The sequence below is a fragment of the Thermobia domestica genome, chromosome 9 (assembly GCF_964235325.1).
Source record: "Thermobia domestica chromosome 9, izTheDome1.hap1.1, whole genome shotgun sequence".
NCBI classification, from domain to species: domain Eukaryota; kingdom Metazoa; phylum Arthropoda; class Insecta; order Zygentoma; family Lepismatidae; genus Thermobia; species Thermobia domestica.
Window position 1 is genome coordinate 159,810,989 of NC_137462.1, and position 11,444 is coordinate 159,822,432.

Below are 11,444 nucleotides of genomic sequence, written 5' to 3' on the forward strand. Positions count from 1 at the left end.
TGCTACGATTATTTAGCTCCATCTTCCATTTTATAGTGGTGTGAGAATTGTAAAGAAAAAAGTGATCGTATTAAAACAATAATATATCCAATTAGTGAATTGCATGGCCAAATGGGGGCTGCGGTTGCTCAGTAGTAGAGCGCTCACCTCAGGCGCATATAGTTCTTGGTTCGATCCCAGCTCCCATCAAGTGGACTTTGTGATGGACAAACACAATGTGTGTAGATTTTCTTGGAATTTTCGCGTTTCTTCCTACTTTCATCATTCTACCACTATCTCATCACCGTCCCCTTAGCCGCGGTTCATAATTGTGGGGCATAAAGTTAAAAGAAGAATACAATGTCCAAAATAAATTTAATCAAACATTAAGTACTAATAATGGCCCATATTTATAATAGTTTGACCTAAAAAAATGTAATTTTACGGGTAAAATGAGTTAGTGTATATGAAATGGGACTGTATTAAATATTAATTTCCGGCGGCGGGATATTTCAGCATACTGTAATATAGTTGTATTTTATGTTTGAAGTATAGGGTTACTAGTCTGTAACCATGACAAATGCTATACAGAGGTTAAAATAAGTGAATGTATATTAAAGATGTCTGTACTATATACATATTTTCCGCCAGTAGGTTATTTATGCACAGTGTACAAAAACTTTATGTTTATAAGTGTATCATTACTAGTGTGAAACCATTACAAGTGCTATAGCAACACGTATCACTTTCTAAATCCAATATACAAACACGAACCTAACCTAACCTGACACAATCTAACTCACTTATTAACCTAACCTAACGTTCCCTAACCTACTTTATTCCATTTTGCTCTACCCTAGCAGACGTTCGACCCTGCTTTACAACCTTCGCTACTCTATTTTACCCTATTACACGTTGGTATGTGCTTTTTACATAAAAAATCGTTTTCATGGCACATCAGTTTGTACGCATATTATCCATCTATACATAATTATTTGGGAATGCGCCAGGAAACTAACAATTCAGAACGTCTCAGAAAATCATTAAAACCAGAAAAGTGAGATGGACAAACTATTGTAAACCAGCATGCAAATGTTTTGACATGTATTCCTAATTCTTTTTTATTTTTCAAGCTTATCAAATGAAAAAACAGAACGACTACTACAGGATGAGATACCGATGCGATAGTCACCAACTACATACGAATTCACCGAAATGATGCAGTAAATTTTGAAACATACCTATGCGGCAGTCGAATTGACATTAGGCATAAACCAACGAAATAGCAACGCTCTATTGTCAAACCTCCGGTGAGAAATTCGCTTTCAGTGTGTGAATATTGAGAGACATTGGTAAGGATCTCGTCTTATTAGAAACATCGCTGTAAGTATTTGCAATACCGCTGTAAGCGGACTGGTGGACGTGAGAATTGCAATTCAAGGTCAAACGTCAATTCAGCTGCCGCGCACAATAGTTTTCTTGTATTTGTTTCATAAAAAGAAGTAACTTCAAATGTAAGTTTTGATTTAAGTTATTTTTTTTAAAAAAAAGGTTGAAATAAATTGTGACTATGGTTTAAGCTTCATATGAACTATTTCTATTTAAAATTAAAAATGAATGTAAAGGATTTATTCTTTTCTTTCAGACATCAAAGAAGAAGACTTTGATGTGATGTCTTGGAAATTTAATAAATACTGGCACGTGGATAACACTCCGCCGGACGAATATTTTCCAGTTGACGAGGGCTACATAGATATCCCACGACCTCGACCTAAGCCTCCTCCATCACCAACCGGCAGACGACTTGCCAGCGCCCAACCAATGACCATAGAAGAAAATGATCAACTGGAAGATATTCTCACAAGGGTAAAACGATCCACAAGAAGAAACGGTGGTGGCGTTAGACGTAAGAAATGTAAGAAAAAACGGCTTCGAAAATCCTTGGGAACCACGACAACAATAAGGACACCAGTTGATATAAACCAATTTCTTCAGTCAGCAATCGTCGGCCAGTTTTTCACGGGAGGTAGTGGTGACGGCAGTGGAGAGAGAGCTGCAGAATATGTGTAATCATTGTTACTAATTTTGACTGAAAATGAAATTGTGACATTGAAATTAGTAAATGATGCTTCTTTTTATTTGAAAATGGTAAAAATATTAATGAAGCAACAGCGGGAGCTAGTCAGCGACACATTCCTTTCAAAGAACACATGAAATCTATCAAAATATTTATTTACTATGGTTTGAAAACCACATGACTGGTAAAAAACGGGATTAATAGAATTTATCTTCTTTTACATTACCAAAAAAGTTAAATAGGCCTACTCCATATTCGAAATGTTTGAAACCAGGAGTGACTCGATTTTTAGATTTTGTAATATTTGTGCATACTGTATGTTATAAATGTGATATGTATCTTCTTTAATCGCGCTATGAAAATATGGCAATCGCTAACTTTTTAGTGGATTTTTCACTAGTTTCAATATGTAAAAACATAATTAAGTGTCTTCATTAACGATCCCCACTTTTTGTTTTCTCTTCTTTTATTTATTTTTTGCGTTTTTATAAATAATTTAGAGAATTAAAAAAATAACAAATTCAGAAATTAAGCCATAAGATTGTTTATATCTTATAAGCCAGAAATCTGAGTATGCAGCTTATCATGTCATAATTGTCTTTGGAGCAATAAGTTAATTTTAAATAATATTTTGTAAATAATTAATGGACTGCTTTCATATTGTTTATTTTATTGAAGAGTTTTAAAATAATTGAATGAATATATTAGTAAATAACAGTTCTGAGGAGAATACTGAATTGCTTTTTAGAAGGTTTTAATGGATATTTTTAAGAGGCGGATAATATAACTTTTAAGTAGAATTTTGTAAGTTTCAATAATATATGGTTGTGAATACAGTTTTCAATAAATAACACTTTGGATTGCAATATTTATGAAGTACATGCCCATAGTTTGGGGAGCAACTTTATACATCACAATATATTTTTAAAATATATTTTTAACCTTTTAAAAACTAGTTAACAAATGTTTTGTTACATAAAAGGAAATACCTGTTCTTAAAGGAACTTTTTGCGCTGAATTCGAATATGCACTCGGTTTTTCTCCATCACGTACGATTTTCCCGTAACAGAGGGATTTTCGGGAAAATCCCTCAAAAATTTCCCTTTTCGTTTATTTTACACCCCAAGATCTTGTCCCCTTGCATATACTAACATAGAAATTATACCTAAGTATACTTCTATTCATATTTAACAAACCAAACCCTCCAAGTTTCGTAATAATCGCTTTATTCTTTCTAGAGAAATAAATATGTTTGTATGTATACTGTGTGTACTGTTTATTGCACCTTATAGTAATGCTTTCAGATCTCTTAAGTTGAGGTAAAACGTTTTGCTTTATTACCACAAACACATATATAAAATATAATACAATATAATTTACAAGTGTGACAATTTACAATAAACAATAATACAAATGTACCAAAAGGTCATGAAAAGACAATCAAAACTATCACAATATATGAAACTTCCATTGGGTTACAAAAACGTACACTACTTCCTTCTTTTGTAAGAAATGTTGCATTCTCTAACAAGACCCCAACAATAGTCCCCCATCATTGAAGGATCCCATCGTCCCTGGTACCTTTTCTCCATTGCCATTATATCTTGGTGGAATCTTTCCCCCTGTTCGTCGCTGAGAGCACCTAGGTTAGCAGGAAAGAAGCTGAGGTGGGAGTGCAAAAAGTGGATTTTTAAAGACATCCTACAACCCAACTCTTTGTATTTCTGTATCATGTCCTGTACGATTTCTGTGTAACTCTCAGCTTTGTTATTGCCCAGAAAGTTGCGCACAACACACTTAAATGCTGTCCAGGCAGCTAGCTCAGCACTGTTTAACTTGCTGTCAAAGCTATCATCAAGCATTAATTTCCTAATTTGGGGACCAATAAACACTCCCGCTGAAATCTTAGCATCACTCAGGTTAGGGAACTTATCTCGCAAATACTTGAAACCTTCACCAGATGTGTCCATGGCTTTGACAAAGTTTTTCAGAAGTTCTAACTTGATATGAAGTGGCGGTAGTAATATCTTATTAGGATCTACCAAAGGAGCGTATTTGACGTTGCATTCTCCAGGTACGTAATTCACTCTAGGTTCCCATTCCTTCACTTCATAATGTTTGTCATCAGCTCGGCTATCCCATAAACATAAAAAACATTGGTACTTCGTGTAACCGCACTGCAGTCCTAATAAAATACCAACTACCTTGAGATCACAACATATTTGCCAACAATGGTCCTTGTAATTTATAAGATTTAGCAAAGTTGATATGGTGTCATAGGGTTCCTTAATCTTCACTGAGTGCGCAAGTGGTATAGAAGATTTTTTATTTCCATTATGTAAAAGGACAGCTTTAAGGCTGACCTTTGACGCGTCGATAAATAACCTCCATTCTTCTGGAACGTAAGGAATTCCTAGCTCCGCCATCAACCCATTTATATCCGTACATACGCACACATTATCTTGCATTGAGAAATAGCTTGAAAATTGAACATGCCTTTTCCTGTACACTGATATGTTCGTTTCTGCATCCAATAAGTTCCATTGCTGGAGCCTTGATCCCAGAAGTTCCGCCTCTTGTTTTGTCAGGTGCAAATCACGGACTAGGTCATTAAGTTTACATTGCCGGATGAAATGTGGCTCGCGAACACAGTCAGGGATGAACGTTGGATCCTTGGATATACATGTTGATGTCGATGGTTTATCAAGGTCATGATCATCATCAGAGTCTTTTGGCCATATCTCTTCCCAGTTGGTAGGGGGCTCGGGAAGTGGAAGTTCATCCCCGTGCGGAATAGGTCTAATTGCGGATTTAACGTTGGGATAACTTATTGTGTATTTGCTTTTTTTAGAATGTCCCTTAACTACTGTGAGACAAAAATAACAATCATCCAGATGGTTGGTGGGTTCTCTCCACACCATTGGTACAGCAAATTTCATGAACCTTCGTTTCCCTTTGGCCCATGCAAGTAAAGTGACGTAGCACGACGCACAAATTATGTTGGGTGCCCAAGTTTTGTCCTGATCTCCCACACGACATCCGAAATATATATAATATGCTAGTTTAACCGATGGCGTAATGGATCTACACTGTCCTTTAACTACAACTGACCACACACATAACAAAAACTATTTGGTGAGTTAACACACGAACGCCGTCCTCTTGACGCCATTCAACAATGAGTCCGTATTCCATTCTTTCTTTCTTTTGCATTCTGTTACATTTGATAACAAATATTGATAACCATTTCATGAACAAAACGAAAAAACTTGGAGAATTGTATATATATGTATTAAGATATACATATACTGTACGTTTTAAAAAAATATACGTTGGAAGTACATTCTATTTTTATACACGTTTCTAATTTACAGAGAGCAATACAAGTGTGTTATTGACTATTGTAAATATTCATTTTTATGTCTGTGTTTGTAGTAATAAAGCAAATCGTTTTTACCCCAACTCTGAAAGCATTACTATCAGGTGCAATAAACAGTGCACACAGTATACATACAAATATATTTATTTCTCTAGAAAGAACAAAGCGATTTTTACCAAACTTTTAGGGTTTATTAAATATAAATCAAGGTATACTTAGGTATAATTTCTATGTTACTATATGTAAGGGGACAGGAGCTAGGGGAATAAAATATCTGAAAAAGGGAAATTTTTGAGGGAATTTCCCGAAAATCCCTCTGTTACGGGAAAACTGCACGTGATGGAGAGAAACCGAGTGCATATTCGAATTCAGCGCAAAAAGTTCCTTTAAGATCAGGTGATTTTTCTCGTGTAACAAACAAAAAGTTTGAATTTGTTAACTAGTGTAATTGAAAAGAAAGTATTCTGTATAAATTGACGAGACGTCCGTTTCTGGTGGGATTTTCTTTCTTTTCTTTTCTTTTCTCTTTTTTTTTAGAAAGTTTTCAGGTGTCCCGAACAAAATACACATAGGACGCAAAATATTCCTTAAAAAAAAAAAGCTCCCGTTTTTGGCTATTAATTACGTAGTATACTAGTAGTTTCATATGTGGACTTCTACAGTTTTTTGAAGGAAAGACCACTTACATCCTATATTTAACAGTATATAAAAAACAAAACTGGCCAAAACACTAAACATATATTAGTTAGAGTTATTAATATATTACAAGTTATTAATATTACTAATATATTAAAATAACTGTTACACAAGCATTATTGCTAAATGTTAAGTACTTTGATAAGTTTTATACTATTAATATGACATTTAGATACAATCGATGCCCGTAATACTGGTTCCAATTACTTGTTAAAAGATAATGTACAAGCTGGCGGAAAACATAGTGATTAGTACGGCAACTTTGACATTAGTCCCAGCTGTGGTCAGAGTAACTTTAACGAATTGGATACTGCTATATGGAAGACAACGACAAACCACCAATCTATTTTCCCTAATTGCTGGCAACAGAAAGAGAATGTGATTATGGTCTTTCACTTGTCAATATATAGTTCCGGACGTAAAATATCTCCACATTCGGATCGGATCTTTGGAAAGGGTATGTCTTGGGAAGGACCATTGGACTAGAAACTAATAATGAGAGGAAGAAAGACGAGCAAAAACAAACAGTTTAGGATAGGAACATAGAACTTACTACCATGTTACTGGGAGGAAAGTTAAAAAGTCTTAAATGAAACAAAATAATCTAGATTTGGTAGGAGTTCGTGAAGTTAAATAGGAAGGCAATGGGGTGTTGACCAGCAATGGACGTAGAAGGTTTACTCAGGTAATGAAAAGGACTATCAGAATAGAGTAGGAATAATTGTTGGTAAGCGCTTAAAAGAGAAGGTAGTAAAAGTAGAATTTGTTGATGATAGAGTTATGATAAGACTTAAAGGAAGAAAAAAAAAACGAATGATCTATTGGTGATACAGACATATGTAACGACGACTTTGCATACAACTAAAGAAACAGAGGAAAATTATTAGAAAGTAGAAAATAGAGGCAGTGAGAAGAAGGGCGCATGTGTAATTGTAATGGGAAATGTCAGTACAGTTGTGGAAGAAGAGCAGGAAGGTAGTGTAGTAGGCAAATATGGTTCAGGCGAAAGAAATGAAAGGGGAGATTAATTGATGAATTTCTGTAGACAGAATTCATTAGTAATTGAGAACACTTGGTTCAATTAGCACAAGAGAAGATATACATGGAAATCCTCAATATACGGCCGGATTTAATGTTATGATTTAAAACAGGTATCGGAATACCTTGAAGAACACTAAGATTCTTTCCTGGGTCGATATTTTATCTGATCCTAACCTTGTGCTGGCCGAAGTAGATATTCAACTGAAAAATGTAGGCAGATGCAAAGTAGGCAACGGAATGTTGAATACTGAAAAGTTGAAAAACGACGAAATAAGAAATTTTTTAGTTAAAAATAAATTGAAAGAAAAATACTCAATCGAGGAGCGGTTAGGTGCAGGTAGTAACAGACGGTGGGAGAATTTTAAACTTTGCGTACAGCAAGGTACAGAAGAAGCAATAGGTTGCCGCGAACACAAAACAGCTAAGAAACCATGAGTTACACAACAGATGTTGCAGAAGATGATGGAAACGAAGGCGTGGAAAGAATTTGAAACAGGTTGGTGTAGAAGAGGGCAGAAAGATGCACATAAAGTTATATGAGTTACGAAGGGAAACAGACAGAGTAAGAGAAGAGTTTTACAAAAGAAAATGCGAGGACATAGAAGAATTAGAGAGTTAGGAAATATGAGAAAATGTACAAGGAGGTGAAATCTACCTATCTTGGGAGGAAACAAGGGGGTATAACGATGGCAGTAAAAAATAAGAATGGGGAAGGTAATCAGTGAGAGAAGTGAAGTCTTAGGAAGATGGAAATAATGTGTTGAAGTCTTACATGAGAATAGGGATAGACCGTGTGACCTAGATGTTGAAGTAGAAAGGATGTAGTATTTTTCGGGATAAGTTTGAAAAGTTATCCGAAATTAGGAATGGAAAGACAACCGGGATATATAATATACCAATCGAATTTATTAAGAATATAGAAGACAAGGACAAGAAAGAATTGTTCCGACTCTGCAATGAAATAAAGTAGAGTGGTCGAAAGACTTCCTGAAGACAATCATAATACTAACGGCTAAGAAATCAAATCGAATCGGGAGAGATGTGAGGATTATAGAACTATCAGTCTCATATCTCATACAGCCAAAATTTTGCTTCGGAAAGTGAACAAAATATTATATGGAAGAACAAATGAAAAAAAAAAAAAAAAGTCTCTAGAAATTTTCTGATGAGTCTCGTTGGCAACACTGATTAATTAGAGTTTTCGCCTTTAGAAAGTCATTACGTATGTGGACCATGCTGACCTGACAGATAATAATAATAATAATAATAATAATAATAATAATAATAATAATAATAATAATAATAATAATAATAATAATAATAATAATAATAATAATAATCGGGACTTTCGGCAAGCTAACGTGATTTGATATTCATCCCAGTGAGGAAGAAATCCACCTTTTTCAAAATAACCAGATTTTTATAAATTATAGCCTAGCTAAAAATAGCTGAACTCTTTTAAATTATGAGTGAGTTTACATTAACAGAATTTAACAAGAAGGAAACAGAATTTTCCATAATTTTACTGCACTCACTTAAAACATACTCTAATATTCTCCCAGGTATTCTCAAATCTAACCCCAATTTTATCCTTGATTTACATTTACATTTACATTTACATTTACATTTACATTTACATTTACATTTACATTTACATTTACATTTACAATCTCCCTTGAATTCTTGTGTCCGTTCCTAATTCTGATGATATATTGAGTATATATTGATTTAATACAACAGCAAAAGAGCACAGCCCTAGCCAAAATATCCTTAAATACTAATATACAAGTTAACCATGCGTTGAAATTATCTATTAGAAGGTGAAATATTCAAAATCACAATTTACCGCTACGACGTGTCAAGTAAGTAAGAATGATACAAGAATGATACAGCATATTAGAGGCGTTGTGTAGTAGGAATATAAATAATCAATTACTACCGCAAGCAGAAACAAGTCACATTTTACTGTATTTTATTTATTTTTATTCATATTTTTTTAAAAAAAACTTTGGTTGTAAAAATATTCAAATACCACTAAAGACAAATGGCTAGAAATGAGCAAATGTGAATATAGAAATAGCTAAACTAAATCTAACAGCGAAGCTACTTTTTACTTTTTTTTACTGGATAGCATTGGAATTCGAAATGTTTAGGATTTTTTATGCATTTCTAATTTCAGACAATAAGTTGCAAAATTGCAACAAAAACAGCAAAATAGATTTTTTCCCCTTATGAAACAATATAGTTTTTTTTTCTAAATAATTTTGACAAGCTAATTCATGTAAGTTATATTCGTATTGAAAATAACTAAAATCAACAAATTACAAGTCTTCTGCACGTATCTTTTTGAATAGTTTGTAGAAGGTTAGGTTAAGTTAGCTAGTAGGTTAGATTAGCTTAGGTTGGGACTCCGAGCTACAGTAACATGGCATTTTTTAATAGCAAGAACTGAAGTAAACAGAACTAACTGTCTGTTTTCACATTATTAATGATTATATATATATATATATATATATATATATATATATATATATATATATATATATATATATATATATATATATATATATATATATATAAGGTGCGTTGCAAAATGATACGAACGATACCAGATATCTTCATATTATGTAATCGGAGAGGAAACGGAAAATAGAAGTGAGGGTGAATGAAACAGTATTGTATTTATGTTACACGAACACAGGTACTGGAGAAATATACACGTATAGAGGACAGGGCGAAACAAAAATGAAAAATCAGCCCAAGAAAAGTGTTGCAAAATGATACGAACGATGACATGTTTAGTGTAATAACATGTAGCTAGGTCTCTGCTACGAACATAGAGGGCGCTAGACGAGAAGGCAAAATGTATAGCAGACGAGTGATAGAAGTGTAGGCTGGTTTACTACGGCGAGGACATCTGTGTGAGGTGACGAGTAAGAGAAGCATAATGGGCCCTGGCAAAGTATTATCTGAGTGCGAAAATTGCCAAATAATGGCATATAAAGAAGAAGGTGTATCTGTTAATGAAATCGCACGTCGAATTGGGCAATGTGCTTGTGTCCTGAACAATTTTCTTAAACTTGGGATGCGGTATGAAGTAAGGAAATCATCAGGAAGGCCGCGTTAATTAACGCCACAACACCAAAAACAGGTTGTTGGAAAGCTAAGTTGTGCTGGAATATCCCTTACACAGTTGGCACAAGACCCTAACATTCGTGTACATAAGTCTACCCTATCTAGAACTGTGAAACGCTGTAATCATATCTCTGATATAAGAAGCGTAAGCGTCAGCCACAACTCACCGCGCAGCACAAGGAGCGACGGGTGATCTGGACCAAAATACATGTGACCTGGAAGCAGAACGCGTCGTGTCATCTTCAGTGACAAAAAGAAATTTAATTTGAATGGTCCCGATGGCTGATGATACTATTGACACGATCTGCGGAAGTAGGAGCAGATGTTCTCCAAGCAATAGCAAGGACAGTCGTTAATTATGTGTGGGGGGAAGGCTTCGGTTGTTATGGTACAACAAATCACGAATTTCTTACATTTCATATGACATCAACCGAACAGACAGTATTTGCAGACAATTTGTTGTCATTTACCTCGGGAATTGCTGGTCGCGAGTGGATCTTCCAACAGGATAACGCTACTATCCACGTTCTTGGAACTACCAAGGATTGCTTTCTGGAGAAAGACGTGGTTGTACTTGATTGGCCTTTCAATTTCCCAGACAAAAACCCGATGGGAAATCTTTAGGAAATGTTGTGTCGCTCAGTGATCGCCATCGGTACCCAGTACAACAATGTTCGTGAGTTGCAGGATGCCATCATCGCTGCATGGAATCAAATTGATGTGACTCTGCTGCAATCGCTGGTAAACATCATGTTTAATCGAGTGTTCAAGCTGGTCTTATGCAGTGGCTCATTTATTGTCTATTAGAACTAGCTTTTGTATTGCGTTCGTATCATTTTGCAACAGTCATTATCATGTTGTTTTGATTTTTTTTTTCAATTTGGTTAGCCGTGGAAATGAATGAACTATCCATGGTCTGTAAACATATCCTCCTTATACATTTCTACATAACACGTATTCCATCCGTGACGTGCACTTACTAAAGTTATGCCACATATTTGGATCGTTCGTATCATTTTGCAACATACCTTATATATATATAATTGTTTGGTGCATCTTGTCTTATAAAGAGCCGAGAAATCAAAACGCTATCCTAACAGAGGAGCAGAGAGAGGGGGGTCATAATTTATACGAAAA

At 34.8% G+C, this 11,444-nt stretch overlaps 1 protein-coding gene across 1 annotated transcript in view; it reads left to right on the forward strand.

Moving 5' to 3' along the window:
- The window catches only part of LOC145694186 (uncharacterized), a 45,164-nt gene extending 42,336 nt beyond the window's left edge, over positions 1-2,828 (forward strand). The window contains exon 2 of the mRNA XM_081770299.1: positions 1,625-2,828. Within this exon, the coding sequence (XP_081626425.1) occupies positions 1,625-2,049 (425 nt within the window). The 3' untranslated portion in view covers positions 2,050-2,828. The remainder of the gene's footprint in view (positions 1-1,624) is intronic.
- Positions 2,829-11,444: the final 8,616 nt, after the last annotated feature.